Source organism: Elephantulus edwardii, unplaced genomic scaffold (genome assembly GCF_000299155.1).
Source record: "Elephantulus edwardii isolate Elephantulus edwardi_28Jun2011 unplaced genomic scaffold, EleEdw1.0 scaffold00076, whole genome shotgun sequence".
Taxonomy (NCBI): Eukaryota; Metazoa; Chordata; class Mammalia; order Macroscelidea; family Macroscelididae; genus Elephantulus; species Elephantulus edwardii.
Window position 1 is genome coordinate 3,410,258 of NW_006399826.1, and position 27,493 is coordinate 3,437,750.

Sequence of the window (27,493 nt, forward strand, 5' to 3'; positions counted from 1 at the left end):
ACAGGTCTCAAGAGGCCGCACCATGAGCAGAGGACTGGCAAGAACCAGAAAGGAAGGGAGCAAGGTGGCCCGTTCTTGCTTCCTTGTCTATGAAACTGTTCAGCTCTCACACTGTGGACATAGTATTGTCAGGGGGATGTCTGCCAAATGCAGATTGTTGGGCTCCACTTCCTGAGTTTGATGGTGGAAGGTATGGATCAGAAGCCGGCACTTTATTCTTTTAAAGAAAATTTTTCTTTTATAATGATTTACTTACAAAGCTTGTATACATTGTTTTTCACACCAGAAAAGAAACCCACACTTTTAAAAGATCCCAGGTGACTCTCCCAGGGCTCACTGAGAAACAGTGAGGCCGGGGGGACTCGTCTCTGTCCTCTGTGATGGATGTGCCCTTGTAAATCCTGGACCTCACCTTGGAGAATCTGAGGTGACACCTGGCACCCAGTGCTGAAAATCCATTTCTGGAGGTGTGGTGTCCCAGCATTAACACCATCCAAAGGCTTCCGTCTTGCCTTTTGGGCACAGTCTGCTCCAGAAAAGCAGTATGTGCCCAACTGGGGGCAAAGAAGTGGACTGATGCCATGTTTTCCTTTTATCACTGAAGGTGGAAGCGAAGCAGGAAGGATCCTCGGCTCACTTGCTTGTTTTCACAGGATGGGAAACTGGGGGTTTTCCTCAACTGACTGACTATAGGCAGAAAATCCAGGATCAAGAATGGGAGCTCAAGAAAAGACCTTGTTACTGTTCAGCTTGTTACAGTCATGTGTCATCAAGTAGGGTACAAACCATAGCAACCCTATGAACAACTGATCTGAACCTTGTCCTATCCTGTGCCATCTTCACCATATCTGAGCCAACTGCTGCAGAAACTGTGTCAATCCATCTTGTTGAGGGTCTTCTTCTTTCAATGATGCTCCCACCTTTTCAATCATGACTTCGCTCGCCAAGGAATAGCCCCTCCTAACAACCTGCCCACAAATGCTCCCATCTTACAACCAAAATCTGGCGCTCCTCCTGGGCCCCACCAGAGACCTATAGAATCATTTATTAGTGGTGTAGCTTGGCCATCTGCTTCAACAAGCCCTCAGGTGATCTCGATGTTCCATGAAGCTTGAGAATGGAGGCTAGAATGCATCAGTGACCACAGAATTAGGCCAGACCCCCGACCTCTCCTGGCCATCATCTCAGGTCCCTTTATGGACAGAGGTTATCTAATGGTCGCCCTCCCTGCCCCCTCCTCCCCACAGTCCCCAACTTTCCACTCCTAGTGACCAGGAAGGTGCCGAATGACACCAGGGCTGCTACACCCAGAACAAAGGAAGCCAAGTTCCAGGCAGCTGTCACCTGTTCCAGCTTGTGGGCTGACTCCAGCTTTGTTTTCTCTAAGCCTAAGAGGGGCTGGAGGAAGGGCATTCCCAGAAAGAAAGAACATCTGGGATGTTAATATCCCCTCCCAGAAAGCTCTGGTTCAGGAGCCTCTGGGACCATCTGAGGGTGCCACTGCTCTCTCAAGGAAAAAATGGGGACACAGTTTAGGAAGGGCCTCAAAGTCCATAGCTCCCTTTTCCAGGCCCAGGGAAATGTCTTCCCTTCCTATTAGATGCAGAAGCAAATACGACCTTTCTGGGGCAGCCTGAAACCAAAAGGTCCTTTGTGGGTCAAGATGGTGGCAACACTGAAAGCTCACATTTCCAGAAACAGGGTCAGGCCCAGGGACGCTGGTCTGGAGCTGAGGTGCAAGGCCCAGGACTGGCTGAGCAGGACAAGAAAAGTTTCTTAGCTCTTCTTTTCCAGACCCGGTTCTAGACCTTTTCCACATGTTCTGACGGAAGACAGAGACCGGCAGACTCACGAGTGGGCATCACGGGGATCAGGGTAACCCAGACCTGTGGGCCGATGTGCCTACATGTAGGTCACAAGCTGAAAGTAAAAATTCAGGAGGCTCACTTGGTTAAATTAAAGGTACAATTTTACTGTATTTTCTTTTTAACTCTACTTGAGGCAACAAGTATCATTTAATAATTTAATATCACATTGGAGGGAAAACATGGCGGGAAGATCCTCCTGTGAAAGCCAAACATTCTCTCCAAGGTTCAGCGAGGGCATTTTCAGGCTGACAGAAGAACGAGGATTTCCAGGAAATAAAACCGCGAGGCCAGCATCTGCCTCTGAAGCCATTTCCCCGCTTGGTTTCCATTTCCCAGGCTCAGGGGACAATGCTCGTAGCTTTTCTCAGGGCCAGGTAGCCGGTGACGACGTCGGACGGCAGCCTCCGGATGTAGGAAAACTCTTCAATGGTGCTGAACCTCAGCTTGCTCTGGGGATCTGTGTAGTTGGCCTAGGCAAGAAAGGGCACAAGGAAATGTGGAGTTCAAGTACAAGTTAAGTTGTTTTGGGGTTTTTCTCCCCATTTTACTGTGAGTGAAACAGATCTTCATTGCGAGTTCTCCTGTCACAGGAGGCCCTGAGTTTCTCACATGGGCAAAGGGTCATTAATCTTCTCAGACTGGAGAAACACTCCAGGGTGTGGACAGGAGGAAGAGGAGTAACCACATCAGACTCTGGGCCTTCTCCTGGGTAGCGGTAGGCAAAATGTCCAAAATAGAATTCATGACCGTCAATCCTCCTCGCCTTCAAACTCCTACCCACTTTAAAGAAAGAAACGATCTTGGAGGGAGGGAGGGTGCCCGCTCTCCACCCATGCTTGGCACTCCTGCCCCGCACTGTTAAGACACCACGTGTGTACCGCCTGCTGTACCAGGTCCACGGCTCCCAGCTACACCACAGCACTGGACAGGCCACACGCATGGGTGTCTCCTGTAACTGCAGCCAGCGCCACCACTGCAACCCGCAATGTGCTCCCATCACTCCTCAATATTAAACCTCTACTCTTTACTCTCCTCCATACAAAGGCTCAAAACCTGGGATGCTTGTCCTGTCGCTTTCACATGGATGATCTGCATCTGACTAAGGTACAGGGATGAAGTTTCAGGAGGCAGAACCCTGCTGTTTGCTAATCACTGCTTCCCAGCTCCTAGCATAGCGCACAGTGGGCCTCTGGTCAGTGTTTGTACCAAAAACAATTAAGTGAATGCATGGATGAGAGGGACCTTCAGGCAGAAAAGAACTTATTTCCCCAATGACATCAAAATCCTTTCGCCTTCTGCTTACCCATATGCAAAGTAGAGAAAACAATTTGCTTACTATGTGTCTCAAGCTTCGACAGATTTTCAAACATGGGGTGAGTCATTTTGAGTTTTTATAAAAAAAGTCATTCAAGATGCCATTAAAGTCTAGACAGATAATATCTAATTACTCATATGTGGCTCATCTGTTCCGGGTTGATCATCTCTATTACCAGACTCCCAGTATTTCTGTGAGTTACTGAGGGGAGGAGACTCTGCAGAGAAAATGACAAGCGGAGGTGGACACAGCTGGAGGACTCTGTGGCTCTAAGAAGTCTCTGATTTTTCTAGTGGAGAGCTCTTCGAGAAACTTAACTTCTGTGTGTTAGGAACATCAGATTACTCCTGAAAAGTTAAGATTAATTTGAGCTCTAAATAAAACAAATTTCTGGCTGGATCTAGGTAGAGCCTTTTCATACCACCTTTCCCTTAACGACAGGACCATAGGGATGGCTTAATTAGAAAAGCAGGGATAGGCCCCTTCTGTGGGTGGGCACCTGGCTGGGAGGCAGGTAGAGACGGCCTGACTGGCAGAGCTCTTGCCTGGGCATCTGGCTTTGATCATCTGTCCTCCGTAGATGAGCCAGGCCCAGCCTGGCTCCACTTCTGTGGCTGCCTCATTCCTGCTACCAAGCTGTGGTGAGCCAGCCCGCCCAAGTTCAGCCCTCTCTGCCAGGAAGGCTGAGGAAGAAGGAACGTGGAGTACAGGGGACCAGAAGGCACTGACAAAAAGGTCACAGGCAAAACTTGAACAGATCAGAGCTGGCCCACGTGCCAGCGTTCCATACGCTGAACAGGAGAAAGCAGCCAAGTGACACCTCTGAATTGGACAAGTAAAGCGTTTCACCCACAAAGTCCACCTTCCTCTGGACCCTTGAGCCTGAATGAGACAAAGGGTCTCTGGGGCAGTCAGTCAACAGCCTTGGGCCCTTGCCGGCTGCAGGGTGACAGCGTTGAGTGCTTTCTGGACTGCCACCAAAGCTGTCCTCATCGCTCATCCCAAGCCACAATTCTCTCCACAGCTCTGAGATGAGGGCTAAACACAGGTGTGACCTGTATGCCTTCCTGTGGGCCCCAAACCCTGAGTAAACAGTCACCTGGCTGGCTGGGAGCAGCTGGCTCAATCCATACATGAGCCGGGCTTTGCTTTTTAATTATATAGCTTTAAATTATACACGGAGCATGAGAATACATTCTGAAGACAACCATTACAGAGAAGAATTTCTACCACCATTTACTATCCAAGAGTCTTGGGCCTTTTCCTGAGAAAACCACTGCTAGGGGGCTACCCTTCCAGACCTGGCAAAAAACATACCCTCACGTACATTTTGTGTGTGTTGACATTTACTTAGAGGTACCATGTTGTGGACACTGCTTTGTACCTTCTAGTTAACAGCACACCTTAGCAATTCATCTAGGTTGTTGCATATCCCTCTAGCTTATGGTTGTTGGTTGTGTGTTGTTGAGTCTGGACAGACTCATAGCTGACTCTCCAGCAGATTTTCAGAGGCAGTAAACGGTATAGGAGGAGACTGCCTATCTTTCTCCTGTGGAGCGCCTGGTAGATTTGAACTGCATACCTTTGCGTAGGCAGTGCAACTTCTTATCACTAAGCCACCAGAGGAGCTGACCTTCTCAGGCACCACTCTCCAAGCCTGGTCATAAATTATACGCTCAGCACAAAACGACCTAGAGAAAAAATTCCTGCTTGAGGCCATAGTAGTCTAACTGCTATCAGACCAGTTTCTGCCATAAATTACATTAAAATAAGCCAAATGTATGTTCAAGAGCATTCTTTTCAGGCAACAGACAATGTTGTCTTTGAAAATTGTGAAAAAGGAAATGTAGGTGAGTTCCATGATCATCCCAACTCTCTACCTAACACAATTTTCTGACCACAGTTCTGAGATTGCGGAGGAAGAGGTCAGAGTCAGGGGCCACCATAGTGGCCACAATTTATACAGCCGGGCACCTGATAGGAGGCAACTATAGAGGAAGAAGGAAAAGATCTATTTGAGATCTCCCATGAGTCCATGACGATGGGTGGGCTATGGATGCCTTAATGAAGAGTGGCTACCTCTGGCTTATGAGAACAGAGACATCAGAAGTCTAGAAGTACTGGAAGAAGCAGAAGGTCAAGTCTAGCCAAGTGGAGGGGTCTGCAGAACCCAGCAGGCATCAAGCCGACACATTAGACAGATCACAGCTTAAGAGTAAAGACAGAGCCCAGGAATAAGGCCTATTCTTGACAAATCTAAACAAAGTCTAATACCAAACCTCCATGGGGTCAGCAGAGAATAGTCTGAAAGCTTTAAGTGAAAAAGATTTTGGCTTTTCATAGACCTGTTCTAACAAATCATAAAATTTAGCCTATAATTATTCAATAACTGAGCTACTGGTCAGAAAACAACAGTAGTAACAAGAAAAACCTCTCAACATTCTTCAGAGAAAGATAACAGAATCTGAAGTCTGTGGAACATAATCTACAGTACACACACACACACACACACACACACACACAGAGATATGCAAGAAACAAGAATAAATGACTCACTTACAAAAAAAGCAGTAAACAGAAACCAGCTCAAGATGAACTAGATGTTGAAGATAGTAGACAGACAGTGTAAAGCTCGGTCTTAACAAAGAAGTCAGTGGAACTGGACCCAGACATGGCACAGATGTTGAAACTATAATGTTAGAAATTGAAAATAACTATAACAACAATGTTAAAAATGCTAAAAGAAAAGGTAGAAAGTGTGTAAGATCAGAAAGATTATCTCATTAGGGACTTGGAAATGATCAGAATCAAGAGAAGGGCTAGAAATTAAAAAACAAACCACAACCAACAAAACAAAACCAACCAAAGAGATGAAGAATGCTTCCAGCTGGCTCATCAGCACACTTGATTCAGTGAGGAAGGGACCTGAAGACATGCCAACAGAAATGGAAAAAAGGGATGAACAAAATAATAATGAGAATAGCAACAGGACAGAGCCCTCCAGGGCTGTGGAGTATTATCAAGTGGATTAATATGGACATAGACGGAATCCCTGATTGAGAAGCAAAATAAATATCTGAAGAATTTATGGCCAAGATCTGTACAAGTTAATGACAGAGAAAAAAACCACAGATCTAAGAAGCTCAGAGAGCATTAAACAAGATAAGTAGCTGAAAAAATGACAACCTATACAACATGACCCTGTCAGTATCATACTCCAATGGCTGAAAACAAAAGACAAAGAGGAAATCCTGAAGGGAGCCAACGTGAAGGAAGAGAGGAACAAAGGTAAATTGTATTGGACTTTTCATGAGAAATCATGCAAGTAAAGAGACAACATTGAAAGATTGATACTGTAAAAGAGCCATCAATCCAGATTCTATATCCACTGAAAATACCACTTAAAAAAGGAAGGCAAAATAATGGCATCCTCAGTTAAACAAACAAATAAAGCAAAGAAATTCATTGCCAGTAACCTACTTTATAACAAACGCCAAAATAAAGTTTCTCTGATAGAAAGATTACAGTATCAGATTGCAATGTGGGTATACATGCAGAAATGAAGAGTTACAAACAGAATAAATGAAAGTAAAAAAACCCAATAAAATGATTTTTCCTTATTTTTATTTCTCTGAAAGATGACTGACCATCTAAAGAAAAATAGCAGCAGTATGTTTATAATATATGTAAAAGTAAACTGTGTAACAATAATACCAAAAAGAATAGGAGAATGGAAATGGAAATATACTATAAGATCCTTATAATACACAGCAACTGTTATAATATTATTTAAAGGTGGGTTCAGGTAATTTTAAGATGTATATTATAAACATGAAAGGAGTCATTACATTTTATTTTCATTAAAGTTTCTTAAAAGAAGTATAAGATGTTTATTAGAAAAGAACAGAATAATAAAAATGCTCAATTAACCCCAGGCATATCAAATAAAATCTGAGGAAAATACCAAATTCCAGCAGTAGGCCATCCTACAAAATACCTGACCAGTACTCCTTAACTCAAAACTTTCAAGGCCATTAGAAATGGAAATTCTGAGAACCCATCACAGCCAAGGGGAAGCTAAAGAGACACAGTAAATAAACGTAATATAGCATCCTCTATGGGATTCTGGATAGAAAAGGGACAGTTGACAAAAATTAAAGAAATATGAAAACCAAAATACTTTGATTACTAATGATGTGTCAATATTTGTTCATTAAAAATAACAAAAACACCTTGTACATCAATACAAAAGGTCAGGGAGCTCTGGTAGCCTAGTGTTAAGGAGTTGTGCTGCCAATCATACAACCCAAGGTTCAAATCCACCATCCACACAGATGGGCAATCTAGTCCTGTGCAATTTGCAGCCTCTGAACACTCCCTACAGAGGGTCACCTATGAGTGTGTTAAAACTCAATAGGCAGGCAGTTTGAATCCATGAGCGGTTCCATGGGAGAAAGAGGGGCAATCTCTTCTTGTGTGATTTACAGCACCTTAAGACCTGCTGGAGGGCCAGCTATGGGTCAGTTTCAACTTGACTGCACATAGCAACAACAATACAAGATATCAGTAATGGGGGAAGATAAGTGTGGGACACAGGGAAATTCTATGTACTGTTATCTCAGTTTTTCTGAAAATCTAAAACAACTGCGGAAACTAGAGTTCATTTTTTTTAAATTTTTTATTTTATTATTTTTATGTGTGTACTGTCAAATCAGATCTGACAGGTACAGGAGGAGACTGCCTCTTCTCCAGCAGAGCATCTGGTGGATTTGAACTGCGTACCTCTGGGTAGAGTTCATTTAAAAATGTTCACTAATAGAAATTCCATATGACTCAGCTATTCCATTGCTAGGAATACACCCCAAGAAAATTAGAACTGAGACAGGAATGGAGATTTATACACCAATGTCCATAGAAGCATTATTCACAATCACAAGAACATGGAAACAGCCCAAATGTCCAACCACAATCGAATGGATTGAGAAACTGTGGTACATTCACATAATAGAATACTATGCAGCACTCAAGAACCAACAATTTTGAAAATTAATACATAATTTGGGAGGGAGGCAGGGACTGGACAGCATTATGCTGAGTGAAGTAACTTGATCTCATAAAGACAAATAATGCTTAAGACCATTATTGCAGAAGTAGAAAGAGGACTGGTAAAACATGTATGAAGATCCAAGGTGAGGAAGGCGGGAAACAGGGGGAGGGAGGGATGGGTAAAGGAAATAGGAAAGATCTGGCAAGACAGGGTAATAGCGGGCATAGTTCAATGACGATTAATTTTATAAAACATAATGAATAGGAGGGAGCTCTAGAGGCCTAATGGCAAGAAGCTGCGCTGCAAAACCAAAGGTGTGTGGTTGGAATCCACTATGTGATCCACTGGAGAAGGAGGGGCAATCTCCTCCTGTGCCAATCGGATCCGATTTGATGGTACGCAAGGAAAAAAAAACCCAACAAAAACCAACATAATGAATGGGAATGACTGTACGAAACACAACGTGAATGCAGGATAGTGTGAAAAATATATATGAACTTCATAAGCAAACTAATATAGAATAAAAACTTTAAAAACAAATAAAAATGTTCACTATATCCCAAGACAGAAAAAAAGCCCAAAATAGTTGAAAACAGCTTAGAATGACAGTAGCTAAAAATCTAGAACCATCAATAATAATTTTATATGTAAATAACCTAAAGATACCAGTTTAAAGATTGTAATAATGAATAAAAACTAAGAACCCACTATAAGCTTTCTATGGTGTTGTGTATTGTTGAGTCAGAACTGACTTATAGCTGACCCTCCAGTGGGTTTTCAGAGGCACTTAATCACATGAGAGGAGACTGCTCACCCTTCTCCCATGGAGCAGCTGTTGGCCTCGAACCATGTGCCTTTGAGACTGCAGCAGCTTCTTTCCACAAGGCCACCAATGTTCCTTAAGCTTTCGATAAGATACTAATTTTATATAAAGCCATAGCCAAGTTAAAAGTAAAAATACCAAAAAAGAGCATTCAAACATAAGCCAATTAAAATGGGAGTATCACTTGCTATACATCTAAGAGCTGGATAGTAAGGATGACAGAAGAGCTGATGCCTTTGAGCTGTGGTGTTAAAGAAGAGTGCTGAACAGCCCATGAATGGCCAAAAGAACAAACAAGTATGTCTTGGAGAGGGTGAGGCCAGAGTGCTCTTTGGAGGCAAGAATGACGAGACTTCACCTCACATACTTTGGGTATTGTTAGGAGGGGATACTCCTTGCAGAAGGAAATGATGATGGGAAGGGTGAGAGGTCGGTGAAGAGGAAGACGCTCGACCAGGTGGACTGATGTGGTGACTGTCACACCGAGCTCTCGTGTGTCAGGAAGGGTGAGGATGGCACAGGACAGAACAGAGTTCAGGTTTGTGGTTCACAGGGTCACTATGAGTCATACTTGACTCGATAGCACCTCACAACAACAACATATTAATTTTTAAGTAGATGCTTTAGAGCAATGAATACCAGGGACAGAGAGGTCTATTACATAATGATCAATCCTCCGAGATAATATGATCCTAAGTAGGTAGATGCCTAACAACAGAGCTTTAAAACACTTGAGGCAAAACCTGACAGCTGTGCAAGGAGAAAAGGACAAACCCACTGTTAGAGTTGGAGAGCTGAACACTTTCCTCGGTGGACTTAATGGAGTCCATAGGCAGCAAATGAGTAAGCATTTAGATGACCTGAAAACCAATTTGACCTAATTCGCTTTTATAGACCACTCCACCCAGCAACAGTACACCGTATTATTCTCAAGTGCAAACTCACAAAACAGACCATTAGCATTCTATTGCGGCTCTAAGAACTTACTACAGATTTAGTGGCTTAAACAAATTTATTATCTCACAGTTCTACAGAGCAGAAGTCTAAGCTAAAATCAACAGGTCAGAAGGCTTGCACTCCCTTCTGGAGGATCTTTGCAAATTCTGTTTACTTGCCTTTGCCCACTTCTAGAGGAAGTCTGGTGGCCTGCACTGCGAATCCAAACACAAGGGGTTCAAATCCACCAATAATAAATGAATTTCAAATAATGTCAATTAATAAGTGAATTTTATGACATAATATTTACTAAGGGAAATAATACTTCAGTAAAAGTGACTTTAAGAAGATAGGAAGTCACAAACTATTCCTGCAGTAAAAAAGAAAAGAAAAAAAAAGAGATGGCATTTTTCGATAAAAGAATCCTGATCAAAAGGAGAAAAATGCAGAATGGAATTTTAAATCAGAGATTCCAGATTTTCTGGAGCCACAAGGATTAATGAATTCCCAAACCTACTGCCCTGAGACAATCTTTGAACTCTTAGTCTCTTTTAGAAACAATCTATTGCAACCAGTATGGAAGGCAGTTTGGCACTTTCTCAAAAAGCTCAAAATCTCTAGCTCTAAGAGAGATGCAAATCAAAACAATTATGAGATATCATCTCACCTCAAGTCAGAATAGCAAAATTTAACAGAACAGCAAGCAACAAATGCTGGCGAGGTTGCCAAGAATCTGGAACCCTTATTCTCTGTTGGTGGAAGCGTAAAATGGTGCAACCACTGTGGAAGGTGGTATGGCGCTTTCTCAACAAGTTGCAAATAGAGATACCATTTGACCCAGTAATTCCACTACTGGGAATATACCCCAAAGAGACCATAACTGCCACACAAGGAGATATACGCACATCCATGTTTTATTGTGGCTTTTTTCACAATAGCAAAGAGATGGAAACAACCTAAATGCCCAAAAACAAATGAATGGATAAAGAAGCTCTGGTATATTCACACAATGGAATACCATGCTACATTGAAAAACAAGGATCTCATGCAATATTATTCAAAATGGGTGAGCCTGGAGGACATTATGCTGAGTGAAATATCTCAGTCACAAAAGGACTAATACTGCATAGTGCCACTGTTGTAGAACGGGACTGACATCAGGGTTGAGGTGAGACTGAGAAAAATTAGATAAATTATGTATACTGCATTGAAACAGATGAGGGAGAGAACAGTTTAAAAGCAATATATGATGGGGTATTATAGTTTTGACAGGAGTCCAGAATGAAGGCTGTATAGTGGAGTGTACTGGGCGGCGAGGGGGACTGTATTGTTTTTTTTTTTACTGTTCAAAGAGAAGAGTGTACTGGGGGGGAGTGGTGGGCAGGGAGAAAAATGCACAATGAATGAATGGAAATCCAAAATCTCTGTAAATGTTCATTAAAATGAATAAAAAAGAAAAAGAGATGGAAATAGAGATACCATTTGACCCAGCAATTCCACCACTGAGAATATACCCTAAGGAAAGCAGAACTGCCACCAAACAGATATATGCACACCAATGTTCATTGTGGCTTTGTTCACAATAGTAAAGAGATGGAAACAACCCAAGTGCCCATCAACAAACGAATGGCTAGAGAAGCTGTTGTATATTCACACAATGGAATACTCTGCTGTGTTGAAAAGCAAGGAACTCATGAAATATTATACAAAATGGGTGACCTTGGAGGACATTATGCTGAGTGAAATATCTCAGTCACAAAGGGACAAATACTGCATGCCATTGTTATAAAACAGGACTGACATGGGGGTTGGAGGAAATCTAAGAAAAGAAGGAATAAATAATATATACTGCATTGAGACAGATGAGGGAGAGAATTGTTTGAAAGGAATATATGATTAGGTATTATTTTCATGAAAAGAGTCCAGAATGAGAGCTTCATGGCAGAGTGGAGTGGGGTGGGTGGGGATTATATAGTAACGAATGTTTTTTGGGTTTTTTTTTTTAACCTTTCAAAGAAAAACCAACGGGGTGGGTGGGGAGTGGGTGGGCAGGGATGAAAAGGTGCAACAATGAGTGAAGAGAAATACAAAGTCTCTATAAGCTTTAAAATTTCAATTAAAAAAACCCCAAAAACAAACAAACAAAAAACCCCCAATCTATATAATACTGAATTAACAATAGTAACTTGAACTATTACAGAGGATCCTTAAGGGGCAGTGAGTTTATGTCAATGGAGGAGGAACAATGAAGAAACAATGGGTGAAACTGGGTAGGTACTTTGAAGAATGTAATTGATGCTACTGAACAAACTTTGAATGAGTGTTTACTTTTTAAACAATTAAAATGAAAAAAAAATTCTTTTTGAAAGATGACATCTGGCTCTCTCCAGGCAGTGAGGTGCGATGGGCATCTCCCAGGAGAATTGGCATAAGTGCCGCAAGACTAGGGGCAGGAGAAAGCCCTCCCACAAGAAATGGAAGTGTGAGCTGGGACGCCTGGCTGCCAACACCAAGATTGGCCTCTGCTGTATACACAGTTTGTGTGAGAGGAGGCACATGTACGTTGTACTTGCAAAACAAGGATAACTGATGTTGTCTACAACGCCTCCAATAATAAGCTGGTCCGAACAAGACCGTGGTGATGAACTGTATCGTGCTCACTGACAGCACACCATACCGCCCGTGGTACGAGTCCCACTGTGCACCACCCCTGGGTTGCAAGAAGGGGGCCAAGCTGACTCCTGAGGAGGAAGAGATTTTAAACAAAAAGTGATCAAAGAAAATTCAGAAAAAGTACGATGAAAGGAAAAGGAATGCAAAATTCAGCGGTCTTCAAGAGAAGCAGTTCCAACAGGGCAAGCTTCTTGCATGTACCGTTTCCAGGCCAGGTCAGTGTGGCCGCACAGATGGCTCTGTGCTAGGGGGCAAAGAGCTGGAAGTCTATCTGAGGAAAATCGAGGCACGGAAAGGCAAATAAATCTCCTCCCTCCCATTTTAGCACATATATTAAAGGTGTTTATTCTATTTCTCTTGTTTATTTTGCCTGAAAACATAAAAAAGATGACATCTGACAGTCCTTTGAGAGGATTTGTAAGGAGCTCTTGTGGCTTAGTGGTAAGAAGCTGCACTGAAATCCCAAAGGCACATGGTTCAAATCCATCAGATCCTCTGCAGAAGAAAGATGGGTAATCTCTTCCTGTGTGATTCACTGCTGCCAAAAAACCACTGGAGGGTCGGCTAAGGGTCAGTTCTGACTCAATGATACATAACAACAACTGACAATCCTTTAGCAACCAAGGAATTCTCTCTAGAATACAAAAGACATCTGTCTGGAGCTCAGGAGATCAAAACCCAGAGACTCTGGACAACATCATTTTTCACTGAGCTGTATTAAGATGATTCTTTTTGAACCGGACTCTCCACAGGCCTAGCTGAGGGTATCAAAGGAAACCTCATCCCTACCACAACCCAGCCCATTCTGCCCTGGGTTCTCAACACAGCACTATGGCAAACAAAGACAAATGGCAACAATTGCAACCACAGTGTTGGTTAGAGGATACAGTAGCAGGACTGTTCCTGCACCAGAGCTACATAACTAGAAGCAGAGGTTGTCCCTAGAGCACACACTTCAGGAAGGAGGTCTGCCTGAGACTTCACTCATGGAAGTGCTTGCTACGAGTGACATGAGAGAAAACCAGGGAGTCAGGTCCCAGGAGAAGGTGTGTTAGAGGAAGAGATCCTTAGAGATGCCTGCAATCGAGGTCCTGACTGCAATCAAAGTCCTGCCTGCAATCAAGGTCCTCCAGCCCCGCTAACATTTTTCTCATGCTGACCTCCCCTCAGGATTATTTCAGAAGATATGTACCCGAGCGGCTACAAAAGGAACCCAACATACAAACACACACAGCACTTTCTAATCCTTCTTTCTCCCTATTATTTTTTAGTGTCACTGTATTTCACGGTCTATGTTCACAAGTTTATGGCACATTCTGAGGAGTGTGTGCTTTCTGGAGAAATAAAAAACACCATGTGACTAACTCAGCTAGAATAACCAACATATTTTTAAAAATATAGTGAAAACTCAAAATTCTCCCAAGGTAAAATTTATGTAAATAATTTGGATCCATCTGCAATAGAAGTTGGAGTCATATATTTTTATAAAGATGTAAGTGATCTGAATGCTGTGGTTATGAGTTAAAAAACTGGATGTTTCATTATCTCCAACTATGCCCGAAAGCCCACCTTCCAGCTTTACTAGAGATGAAGGAGTATGAAGGTGCTTTTACAAATTCCACACTTAGTCGATGTTCTGCAGGGAAAGAAATGAGGCTCTCGGAGTTTCTGCAACTTGCCCGATTCCCACTCTTAAAAGGACATTGGTGGTTCTCAGTATGCTTTGGGGAGTCATGTCAAGAGTGGGTGGGGAGGAAGTCAGGGGTTAAAACCATTGAGAAGACAGTGGGCAGAGGGGCTCTAGGCTTTTGCTATACTGAATTCTAGAAAATAATTCATTTGGAAAAAAGAAGATCTGATGCTAAAGGGCAAGTTTGAAAATTACCACCTTGACCACACTGCCTTTTTGTTGTCCGACCGAGTCACAGCCGACCCTTCAGAAGATTTTCAGAGGCAGGTAATTGCACAGGAGGAGACTGCCCATCTTTCTCCTACAGAATAGCTGGTGGATTTGAATTGTGTGCAACACAACTCCTTACCATTAAATGTTTCATTTCATTTCTTTTTCAAAAAGAGAAAAATCATTATCTAAAATGCATCAATTTTTTTTTTATTTCATTAATGAAAAAAACAGCTATCTCTTTCATGTTCCTGCAGGGTAGTAACAAGAGGAGGAAGAGGGAATTGAAATGTGGGTCTCTGGCTTTCTGGGGTAGCTCTCCCTCTGGGTCACCCACATCAAGGCCCTAGGTTGCCGCAACGAAGCAAATGCCTGAATACCTCAGTGGGAATGCATTGCCTATTCACAGTGCGCAGGCTCCAGGCAGGATCAGCAGTGACTGAGGCTCAGCATTACCTAACAGACACGCCTGCGTGAAATCTTCTGTTCAAGTTAAAGCTATAAGTTATATAGATGAACTTATACTCACAAGAAGACCTGAAACATCAGAATACTTCTTAGCTGGTTTAAAGGATGGAGGAGCATCAATACTGAAGTCTAGAAGGGAAAGAATAAAAAAAGAGATAATTAAATTGGCTTAAAACATTCTCCTTTATTCTGTAATGTAATACACCAAAACTCACAGCCGTTGAGTCAGAACTCACTCATGGCTGACCCTCCTGAGTGTTCAGAGGCTATAAACTGCACAGGAGGACACTGCCCATCCTTCACCCGAGGAGCAGCTGGTGGATCTGAACTGCCTTTGGGTTAACAATGCGTCCCCCTATAGACAACACAACCAGGTAATTCTGTTTAATAACACTTTCTAACTTTTACTTTATGACGAAGTACCCACAGAATTCTCTGGGAATTAACCAAAGACGTAAGAAAAGAGTCATAGGAATAATCCAGTGTACCACAGACCAGGTATGGGCTCTGCACTGAGCCTTGTGGTCAACTCCAGCAGAATCACCGAAAAATCAATCTGCTCATGAGCTCCTTGCACCATCTCAGATTCTCTGGGGTGATGGTGTTTAGATGCTTAGTAACCCACTCATGCTGACTGAGTGTCTGGATACCAGCACGTCCACACTCAGACAAATGGCTCACTTGGTGTGCCACCTTTTTCATGCCATGGAAGATGTGCAGGGGACAGATGAAAGGGACCTTGAACCTGTCTGTTTCATTAATGCTGAGGCGAACACACAAGCGTTTTACATAGATGTGGACATAAGTAGCATAAAACATATACCCTAAGAAACAGTGGTTCATGGAGGTCATCAGAGTTGGCGTTTAAGCTGGTTGATAAAAATCTTCTAAACCTGGCGTTTATCCTTGAGGTCTCTATTGTCCTTAGAAGCATATTTTAAGAGAAGACTTTTGAATAAAAAGTTTCGTAACACCAATACTAATATTATCATGTCAGGACCTATTTCTTCAGACTAAAATGCTACACAGTGACCCTAAAAACCACACAGCTATGACAACACAAACAAACAGATTCACTATAGTTAGGAGGAAATAGAGCTCAAGACTGATGTCACTGGAAAGTCTCAGGATAAAAATTGTTTCCCTTTCCTAATACAAACACAAGGAAATAATGCGGGCTTGTTACGAGAAAGTTCCCAGTGTGAACATTATAAACACACGGGACGCTCTAGATAGCTCACAGTTGGGATCGTTCAGTTGCCACGGCAATGCCCTTTCAGAAGCGAGAATTTGTTTCAGGTTCTTCCAGGTTCTGTTCTTCTTGCCAGCTACTGCGCCACCGTGGCCAGAATGCTTCAATTAAAAGCAAGAGTTAGAGGAAATAAAAATCAATGAAGACTGCCATTTGTGAATCTGACACTGTTTAATCACAACTATAATATACTCCTCATTCTGTCAGCAATCTTTTGTAACCCTGCGGCGTTTTCAAAAAGTATGACATTGTACACTTTAATCTTAATAACAAGAAATAAAGCCTTTAGGATTGTCAAAATCCAAGGGTTGATGAGGGAGTCGAAATAAAAGGTTACTTTTCTATACATGAACATAGAGGGAGGGAAAAGCAATCTTTTCTTGGATCTAATCTTTTGAAATTCACTCACGAATTTCCCAACCTTTTAAAATAAATTTACTAAGAAGTTAGACTGCAATTCATGACCACATTACTAAGCTTCCCTTGGGGGCTAAGTCACAACCTTATAAATTACTGGTAACCCTGGAAAACTTGTGAGTCTAAAGCTCAGCACAGCAAACCTTGGTAAAATGGACTATAGCAAAATCTGTTACAGGCATGGGGACAACTGCATTTTCAAAACTAATTAATCAAAAAGAATTTTAAATAGTGTGACCTGAATGGCTATCATTGATTCTCTCTCTCCAGAATGAGAGAGAGCACTTTATTTTTACTTTAAAAGAAATAATGTTTCTTTAAATGAATCTAAACAGTAGAAATAGTTTCTTTAGGTAATTCTAAACAGTTGAACAGTTTAGATTTACTTAAAGAAATGAATGACTACATTATTGACTCTTTAATTATTTTAACCCTCATCAAAAACTTATGTAAGGCCAATGAAAAGAGAATGGAGCAACCACGTTGGAAAGGATTCACACTCAAAATAGTGTCCTTTACCAAATTACAAAGAAGGTGGAAAATCCTTGGGAACTGACACATTGGAGATCAACAGGAAAGGCCACTCTCTTCTCATTCCCACCTCTCCCACACGAGCTCGTCAGGAAGAAGGTGGCAATTCAAGTGGGAAAAGAAAAGGACCCCACTATCATCACAGCTGAGGTACATGTGTTTGTATTTGTATATTTTAAACACCTAAGATGCTTACCACAAAGTTAGGATCCTTAAATAGCAAGGGCTTGGCAGCTCTTTCCACAGGTCCTGTGCTAAAATCAGACGGCACCATTTTATTCTCATTCACCGCTTCTATGCCGATCCCCTAAAAATATAGGAAGAATGGTTAGAGGTCAGGTTCTTTAACCAAGTTCTCCAAATCCCTTCCCTGTAAGATAGAGATGTGCGTGCAAGGGAAGACAGGGCACTAGAGATATGGCAGGTACAGACTATGAACCAGAGGAGGGAAGACCAGAACACCTAACGTGATCGTGGAGAACCTGTACTTAGACAAGGAGGCAGGTGTCTGAAGAGAACAAGGACATACTTGGAGGTTAATGATAAGGCAGGTATGCATCCAGGTTGTGTCCTTTCGCCATACTTATTCAACCTGTATGCTGAACAAAGAACCCAGGAAGGAGGACTATATGAAGAACAAAGCATCAGGACTGAAGGGAGACTCACTGACAATCTGCAGCCCGCAGAGGACACAACCTTGCTTGCTGAATGCAGAAAGACAGCACCCAGAGCCCCACAGGCACAGAGGAGGGAGAAGCCAAAAGGCTGTCAGAAGCCACAGCTGCCTTGCTTCCCAGCTCTCTAGGCCAAGCTGAGCTGAGCTGTTTTAATTCTATCACTACAAGTTGGGTGCTATTATCCCTAGTTTCCAGGAAAGGAAATTGAGGCTCAGCGGGAAAGTTAAAGGTCAACAATAGGTTCAAAGCCTTTAGATTCAAACTCAAGTTGAGCCATATCAAAAGGCCCTCCCATCTCCATGATACCATATGGTCCCAACTACTGCTGAGGCCAGACTACTTCCTGAAATGTTAAAACATAAAAGGGCCAACACCTTGAGAAGTGTAGCTGACCAGAAACCAGGCTGGAGCTGGTGTGCTTAAGGGACACAAGGCGTTGTAGGATTGCTGGAAGGAAAGTAGGAAAGAGGCTCAAGGGCCACGGGTCAGCTGGCTACAGCCAGTTTCCTGAGCAAGCCAGTGAATATGCTTTAAGATGAAAAATCATTTTAAGCTAACAATCAGGAAGGAAAAAATTTAAAAAACCAAGAAAATCACTTCAAAACACTAAAATTTTGCAAAACACTGTTCTCAATCTTGCAATGACCTTTCAAAAACTGAGACATACTTAACATACAGTGAAATGAACAAGATTTGAAGTACAGGGTTCATGAGGTTTGATAATGTTTATCCTTATATAACTTATACCTGTAAAGATGTAGCAGTGCCACCCCCACCCCATTTCTGTCAGGCCCCTTCCCTGTCATCACCCTCCACCCCAAGGGGTAACCACTGTTTTGGTTTCTACTTTCTCCTATTCTAGAACTCCACGTACATGGACTCTGACAGCACCCAGTACTCGCTTGTCATCATTAGTTTAGAATAAAGTTTTTAGATCAGACCCAAGTTGTTCACAGTAATCTTGGGTTTTGGTCCCGATGTGATGCTTACTGGTTAATACTTAGGACTGCTTCTCAGTTGCTTTATTTAAGTCACCCTGTAGGTCCAGCCTCTGAACAGTTTAAGGTCATTAGTTCCTTTTCTTCCCCTCACTGTGTAGTCTTTGTGGTGCCCTTGAAGTTGTGACTCATCAGGAGAATGGCCCTTTCCTTCTTCAAAACTGATGGGTTTCCTTAGACCTGTTCACATCACGCTCCTTGTAGTCAGGAGATCTGGACATTCTCCTCAGTCCTTGAGAAGCACAGGTGCCTCTCCACCTGCATGCCAGCTCCAGGGAGGCTGGGCAGTGATGTCAGCCTTCTCCTCCATGCCAGAAAAGCTCCAAGACTTCCCTTCTCCCATTCTGTTTGTGTCACTTCCATGATCCCTAATGGGAAAAGCCTCCAGAAAGCCCAAAGCTGCTGCATGAACAGTGAGAGGGAAGAGGTACAGGGGACATTTACATAAACTTTTTGTTCCAAAGAAAACAGTGTCAGGCATAAACATCTTCTTGTCGCCAAAAGATTCTAGCAAGTGACGCTTTCTCAGGGGCCACTAAGTTGATATGTCGGTAAGGGGCGGAGAGGCTAATGGCGGGAGAGCCTGGGAGCTCTGCCAGTGGAGGGGACCCACCACTGCAAAGGTGCAGTCACTATAAAGTGAGGGGACAGTGGCGTGAGCAGAGGTCAGAAGTCTACAACAGTGATTGTGATTGTGGGCAGTACGAGAGGGAAGAACTGAGCAGAAAATGTAAATGGCCTTCAAAACAAACTCCTCCTATGATTATCCACATAATCATCTTCTCTCCTCTCTTTACACGGGTCAGATACCCACTGGGAAGTCAGGCTGAAGATAGGAAGTCCCCAGCAAGAATTGGGCCATGTAACTAGAGAGCTGCACCCTGTCACTGAGATAGTGGAAGGCTCTCTTTGCACCATCTGGGCTCCAAAAGAAGGCCACCCCTCCCTTGGCCCCAGAAGCAGATTTTCCACCCTTCTTTCTGCTGTAACTCCTGCCCGTGTTACCACAGCCTCATTTTTCCCTTCCCCTCGGCCTCAGCCAAGCGGAGATGCCTGTGTCTATTCATGACAGGATGCGAGGGAGAGACCTCCTGCCAAGGACGGATTGCGTCTAAGAGGCTTGGCTGCAATAAAAGAAAATGAAAACTGATGTATAGTTTCCATATTACAAAACCACTATTAACACTAAGAGACTTTACGAGCTGAACTGTCCCGCCCTGAGACATGAACGCCCAAAGCAAAGGGAAGGAGGGACCGCCTAGGAGTAAGGGCTGCCCACTGCATGCAGCTCTAGAATAGCTGATGGGAGTCCCTGGGAAGAGGCAGTTGGCTGGCTATCAAACACATGCACGCGGGCTGCTGAGCTGGTGTCAGTGAGCCCTGGGGTCTCAGCCCGGCACTAACCAAAGGCAGAGCCGTAAAAGCAGTTCTGCTGAGTAGATTCTACACAACACATGTCTCCCATACCCCTGGAGTGTATGTCTGTGCTCCAACAGGGCATCCGAGTGGACTGCTGGGTCTTTTTCTGAGGCTCATCTAGATGGCCCGGACTTGATAACCTTTTCATTAGCAGCTAAGTGTATTAACCATATGTTCCACCAATGGACTCTGCAAACCGTGTTGTTGTTTACTGTTGAGTTGGAACTGACCCATAGCTGACCCTCTTGTAGCTTTTCAGAGGCAGTTAATCGCACAGGAGGAGACTGTACTTCTTCTCCCATGGAGCAGCTGGTGGATTTGAACTGTGTGCCTTCGGCATCTGTAGAATCACAGAAAAATTACTGCCTGACTTGTAAGCAGCTTGTGTGACTCTCACTCAGACAGATGGATAAGACAGGCATGCTGTCTGTGGTTAAAAGAAGGAAGGCAAATATTCTTTGTTTTATCACAAGAAATCTAACGCTCAGTTATAGCTACTTATTCCCATACCAATCCTACTGCTCTCCTAGGTCCAAAATCTGATGCAATAGCTCACAGACCATGCAGAACCATACTGAGGAAGGCAAAAGGCTCAAAGTCAGCTTAGCAGCAGAATACAGTCAGGACAGCTTCTGAAATGTGTTTGCAGGAGCCTTGGCCTTGAGCCTCATGGCTTTAGGTCAGTGTTAAAAAGCTCCTAGTCCTGCCAGTTACGGCTCTCCTCGTCTTCCTCCTCCCCAGCTGTCCAACAAACTCGGGCAAAGGCTCTTAGCTCTGGTTCTGTCAGTGAGGGGTAGCAGTTCTAAGGTCAGCTCCACCTCATGTTGGGCCTCTGGTTCTCTGCTCTGGCCACGGCTGCTGCTACTGTGGCTCCAGCTGACACAAGAACCTCTGGGCCTGGAGGACACACTCTATATGCTTGCTTTTCCTCTGCTAGTGACAGATTCTCCCATTCTGCTGCTGGATCTGCTCAGAGTAATGGCAAGATGCAAGACTAGCCATTCCCTTTGTGGACTGGTGAGACTAGCCAATCTCCCTGTGGATAGGCTAACAAGCCCTAATTCATCTATTCCAACCCATCCAAGTGACAAAGTCAAATACAGTGGCTAGGGAAGCCATTTTGAACAACAAACTCTTAAAATCATGGTTAGAAAAGACTTCATTTCCCAAACCGCCTCATACTTGTGGTAGAGAGAATTCCAAGACGACGCCCGAGATTCCTGCTCCCTGAACACAGACCTTCTCTCTGATGCTCAAGCAATAATCTAGGCACTGTGGCAAGAGGATTTTGCAGATATAATTAAGGCCCCAAATCAGCTGGCCAGATTATCTGGGTGGGCCTACTGTAATCACATAAATATTTTAAATATGGGTCTAGAGTCTAGAGGCAGAGAAGTCTGGAAGTTTTGAAGTGTGAGAGGATTGGACACAAGGTAGATTCTATAAGGTAAATTCTCCCCCATTTGCCTCGAAGACAGAGGTGGTCATGTGGTAAGGAAATGTGGATGGTGGCTGACTGCCAGCCAGGAAACTGGAACCACAATCCTGCCACTACAAAGAGCTGAGTTCTGCCCACGATCTTAATGAGCCTGTAAATGGATTTCTTCACCCGCCCCCACCGAGTCACCAGTCAAGAACTCTGTCTAGCCAACACTTTGGTTCCAGCCTTGTGATACCCTGAGCAGTAAACCAACCCAGTCTCCTAATGCCAGAACTCCTAACTTAGAGAACTGTGAGTTAACAAATGGATGTTATTTTAAGCCATAATTTGTGGTAATGTGTCTCTCCCCCTGAGAGACTTTTTTTCTGAAAGGCAGAGACAAGTTATAATCCTTTGAAATGTCTTAAGCATACTGTTAGGAATAGAACAGAAACACAGTTAAGTTCTTGCTGACTGAACTGAAATACAACAGAACAGAAGGGCTGGGCAAGGGATCAGATGAGGACCTTTTCAGGAAGACTGGGCAGCCCCCAGGGCTGAAATGTGCTGATGCCCTCGTATGCCATCAAACAACAAACTGGAGTCCGAGATGATTTCTCTCTCATAGTGGTCGAGTCAGAATTGACTCAGTGGATTTTCAGGAGGCTGTAAACAGGCATGGTAGGAGATGGCCCATCTTTCTCCTGATCAGCTGATAGATGTGAACTTGTCAGGGAAGCATCACCTTTAGGTTAGCAGTACAACTCCCTGTGGATCGCACCACCAGAGCATTTAGTTGAAAAGCTATAGTAGAGCTTTTCATGAGATGGGACACAAATGTTTTACTTCCTTATGCAACACTGAGGGTCAGTTGAGGTTACTGGATTTCACATTAGTTAAATGTCAGCAGGGAAGCAAAACCAAAAGAAATCCCTACTTTTAAAGGGAGCCCTGGTGGCCTAGTGGCAAGAAGCTGAGGTGCAATCTTGAAGGCATGTGGTTCAAGGCCAAGAGCTGCTCCACGGGAGAAAGATGGGCAATCCCCTCTCATGTGATTAACTGCCTCTGAAAACCCACCTGAGGGCCAGCTATGGGTCAGTTCTGACTCTATTGTACACAATAACTTCTGAAAAAAGCCAGGTTTCCCAGCCTCTCCTGAGGGCTTAGTAGGCTCTAAATATGAAGAAAAGTAGAAGGAGAAGGAGTAGACTTCCTCAAGAGTTTTAAAGAGTGATCTCCATCAAGGTGGATGACAGGGAATTTCCAGCATCCTGTAGGCATATGCCATTCTCTAAAGCTTGATGGGGTGGGAGGAGCAGCCTGCTTTTGGTCACAAAAAAAATCATTCCTTCCAGTATGTACTGACTATACTCCTTGGTCTTGACACACTGACTACCAAAACTAACCATGTGCACACTGGGAGAAAGTAATCACGACACATATATCTGGTAAAGGATGCTTATCAAGAGTATTACATATTAAATGGTGTTAACCAAAACTGTGGTGGTGTAGTGTGTTACAGGCTGGACTGTTAACCAAAAGGTCAGCATTCAAATTCATCAGCCACTCTGAGGGAGAAAGATGGGCACTGTCATCCCATAAAGATTTACAGCCTTGGAAATCAGTTACCTCCAAACCACCCTGAGCTTTCCATAGCAGGAAAGCTATGATTTGGAACTGATTTCACGCAGACAGGATTTTGTTGTTGTTATTGGAGCAACCATGTCAACAGACCTCATTGAAGACCCTCTATTTCACTAAATAAGAAGTCTTCATCTAGTAAAGGGTCCCTCTCGATATCAAAGCAAGCAAGTCAGAAAGTCCTCTGTTGTGACCCATAAGGTTTTCATTGGCTCATATTCAGAAAGGGAACTCTGGTGACACAGCCCCAAAGAAGTTGCACTGTTTCCCCAAAGGTGATGCCTCTCTGGTGGTTTAAATCCACCATAAGCTCCACAGGAAAAAGATGGGCAGTCACTGCCTGTGTGGTTTACAGCCTCAGAAAAGCGGCGGAAGGGTCAGTTATGAGTCAGTTCCAACTTGGTGGTACACGACAGGGTGCTTAAACTGCAGTAGTCACATGTGCCAATCTCTTTTACTCTCTACTGCTCTCCATATGGTGACCTTTTTGAACAACACAGTTGTTGACCATTTGAACAACACAGTGACACTATGAACAAAAGATCTGAACCTTACTCTATTCTGTGCCATCCTCACAATTTCTCACACCTTCAAAGTCACTGCTGTAGTCACTGTGTCAATCTACATGGTTATTGCCCACCGTCAACCTTTCCAAGCATGACGTCCTTTTCTAAGGAAAATAGCCTTTCCTAGCTTTGCCCAAAGTATGCAAAATGAGGCTTCACCATTTTTCATTCCAAGAAGCAATGAAGATTCATCTTCTCCAAGACATTTGTTTGTTCTACTGGCAGTCCATGGCATATACAGTACTCTTCTCCAATACGTCAGTTCAAAGGCATCATTGCTTTGTTCTGTCATCCTTATTTACTCTCCAGCTCTCAGGGAGCACAGCAAGCGACTGAAAAGACCATGGTCTGAATCAGGCACACATAGTCCTAGCATCATTGTGCTCCTCAGTAATTTGGAGAGATTCCTGACGGAGGGCTTTACCAGTGCAATACATCTCTTGACCTGCTGACTGAGGTAACCAAGTGAATGAATTGTGGATCCACATAAGATTAAGTCGCTGATGTTTAATCCGTGTTTATAACACTTTTTCACAGGATTGTGAGATTGTGGATTCAAGTAAAATGGAGTTGCCGACACTTCATTCCAGTTTAAAACTCTTTTTCGCTGGACTGTGAGGCCTCCATTGCCCTGCTGCTGTGCTCAGTGCTATTATAACCATTACCTAACACTCATAGAAACCTTAAGAGATAAGAGACACCAAACGCACTTCAGATGGGTGAAGGGCACGTTCCATGGCATTCCTCCGTGTCAGAGTGCTTTGATTAAGGGTGGTTAGTAAAGGTCTGCGGAACAGATCAAGGTGAGACAGGTTTACTTCCTGAAGAAAGGTACCCAATCTCCAAACACCAACAAGATCAGTCTATTATTACGTCAATAATAATCGTACTACCTTCCAATCCAAGAAAACAGATTTATCGTTGAGAGGATTAAACCAGGCTACTCCTTGGAGGCAAGGATTCTGGGGCTTTGTCTAACATACTTTGGACATGTTGTAAGAAGGGACAGGTCCTTAGAGAAGGACATCATGCTTGGGAGGGTGGAGGGACGGCGCAGGAGGGGAAGACCCTCTGAGGTGGATTGATTCAGTGACTGGGGTAATCGGGATGGGTGTGTCGGAGGCCAGGCGATTGGCACAGGACAGAGCAGGGTTTAGGGCTGTTGTACATAGGGTTGCTAAGAGTCTCAAGCGACTCGACGGCACATAACAACAATAACAACCTTCCAATCTCTCCCCAAGGTCAAGTGAGGCAGGGAGTTCTTCACTAGCTAAAATTTCACTGGTGAAAACGAAGGATAAAAGAACTCCTTTGCACCATAGAGGATACACTACAGGATCAGAAGGTCAGGAGCAATAGCAGGGTACCAAGCACCAACCACTGGACTGCCCGGGTTCACCACCGAACAGCGTGACAGCACGCGCATGCGCAGTCTCCCCGCCCGCCTCCACGCGGCTCTGCGCAAGCGCAGCCGAAGTGAGCCGAATTTACCTGCGCGTAGTTGGAAGCTACCTTTTTCTTCTTACTGGCGCTGTAGGCCCCGGCGCTGCTGCCGTTGTTGGCAGGGCTGGCTGGCCGCTTCTTGGTGTTTCGGGCTATCGCCAGAGTGGAACTGGTGGCCACTATTGGAATTTGAGCCGCCATCTCTTCCCCCAGGCTGCCTGCCCCACCCCCCCCTCTTCCTGATGCTGGCCTTGAAACTTCCGTCTCGTCGCCGCTTTTGTCTTCATGCCTGAAAACCCGGACTGGATTCGCAAAGGATTCGTTGACTTCCCTCGGCCAAACCTAAAAGACGGAACTCGGAGTGGCTTGTTCCTTTGCAGCGACGGGCTGGCGTCTGCGGGGCGTGTCCCACTTACTGTGTTCTTACCTCGGTCTGCAGACACGTGCTAGGAAATACCCAGTGACCTATATAGATCATCTGACGATCTTTTCCAGTACTGTGGTGTCTTGTTTTGTTTTTTAAAAAATCAACTGTCTGGTCCATTCGAACAAAATCAGAAGATCCCTCACTTCGAGTTATTTGTAAGAGCAAAATTAGAATCATCTTCACAGACCTGTCAAGCTGTTAACTTTATGCAAGACCACCGCTTTTTACCATCTCTGTTGTATCGTGCTGTGCAAGTAAACTTAATGGCCTGAGAGTGATTCAAATAGACCCCCCCCCTTGCTTTTGGTCCAAGTTCACAGACCCGCCGGAACCTGAATAGACCTCAATGGATCCACTCCCTATATTTTCCTCACACTACTCTACACTTTCAGAGTATATATGGCAAAGTCCCTACTGCTAGGATGGAATCAATGCCTTTGAACTGTGGTGTTGGCGGAACAGTACTGGATATCCCACGACTGACAAAAGAACAAAAATCTGTCTTGGAAGAAGTACAACCAAATGCCATTTAGAGACCAGGATGGTGAAAGTTCTCGCATACTTGGGCTTTATTGTCGGGAGGAGGCCAGTCCTTACAAAAAAAGACCTGCTGAGAAAGGTGGAGGAAGGCCCTTAAGAAGATGGATTGGCATAGTTACTGAAACTGATTATATGAGGAAGATGCTGCAGGATAGTGTACGGTTCAGAGCAGTTGCTATGATTTGTAGTGAACTAGATGGCACCTAACAACCACAACTATTTCAAGATGTGAGCTCTGTGAGGAGAGGACCCATTCTATAACTTTTCTGTCTCTAGTAGCTGGCACATTATAATTCGGGGGGTGAATATAAATAAATACATATGATGTTCTTACCATTGGGATATCAAATACCAGAATGGTTTCCCAGTGTGGACTGTGTGGTGGAGCTCCCAGTTGTAAAACAGGTTTGGAAGCAGGAGTGGCATCCACTTCCTAAACCACATGCCTCTGGAAACTATGAACTTGGAATTGATGATACCTATGGAAAGGCACTAGGTCTTTTGTTCATGGAGTCGCTATGAGTTGCGCTTGACTCAACAATCAACAACAACCACAACCACAACAACATGGTGGTGTTATGTACCTACAACTCATAGCGACTCTATGTACAATAGATCTGAAGCCTGCCCGATCCTGAGCCAGTCTCACTGATTTCCAACACACTTAATCCTACTGCCCCAGTTACCCTGTCAATCCACCTCATACAGGGTCTTCCTCTCCTGCACTGTCCCTTCACTCTTCCAAGCATGATGTCCTCCTCCAAGGACTGGTCCCTCCTGGCCATGCTGCCAAATATGTAAGACAGAGTTTCAAAATCCTGGCCTCCAAGGAGAAACTTGGTTTCACCTTCCCCAAGACAGACATTTGTTTTCTTGGTGGTGCAAGACTTTTCCAGCACCACAACACAAAGGCATCAGTTCTTCAGTCATCCTTCATTGTTGTCCAGCTCTCTGATGCATATAGCAAGTAATTGTGAGGACCAGGGCCTGCATCTGGCACACCTTAGTCTCTAAACTGACAACATATGTAAATGAGTTTTATTTAAAATTAATGAATGAACCCATCACAGTGACTAGTTGGGAACTACAATGAGCAGTACAGCAAAGTGCCCACTATAATCTGCATATTTGA

The 27,493-nt window shown here is 43.8% G+C and overlaps 1 protein-coding gene across 1 annotated transcript; it reads right to left on the reverse strand.

Moving 5' to 3' along the window:
- Positions 1-2,069: 2,069 nt before the first annotated feature.
- INO80C (INO80 complex subunit C) lies at positions 2,070-25,595 on the reverse strand. Its single transcript, XM_006889182.1, has 5 exons — positions 25,443-25,595; positions 17,427-17,537; positions 16,272-16,383; positions 15,092-15,159; positions 2,070-2,338 (listed from the first exon to the last, which is right to left on the reverse strand). Exons 1-5 carry the CDS (start codon positions 25,593-25,595, stop codon positions 2,207-2,209), a joined length of 576 nt encoding a protein of 191 aa, XP_006889244.1. The 3' UTR covers positions 2,070-2,206.
- Between the last annotated feature and the right edge of the window lie 1,898 nt (positions 25,596-27,493).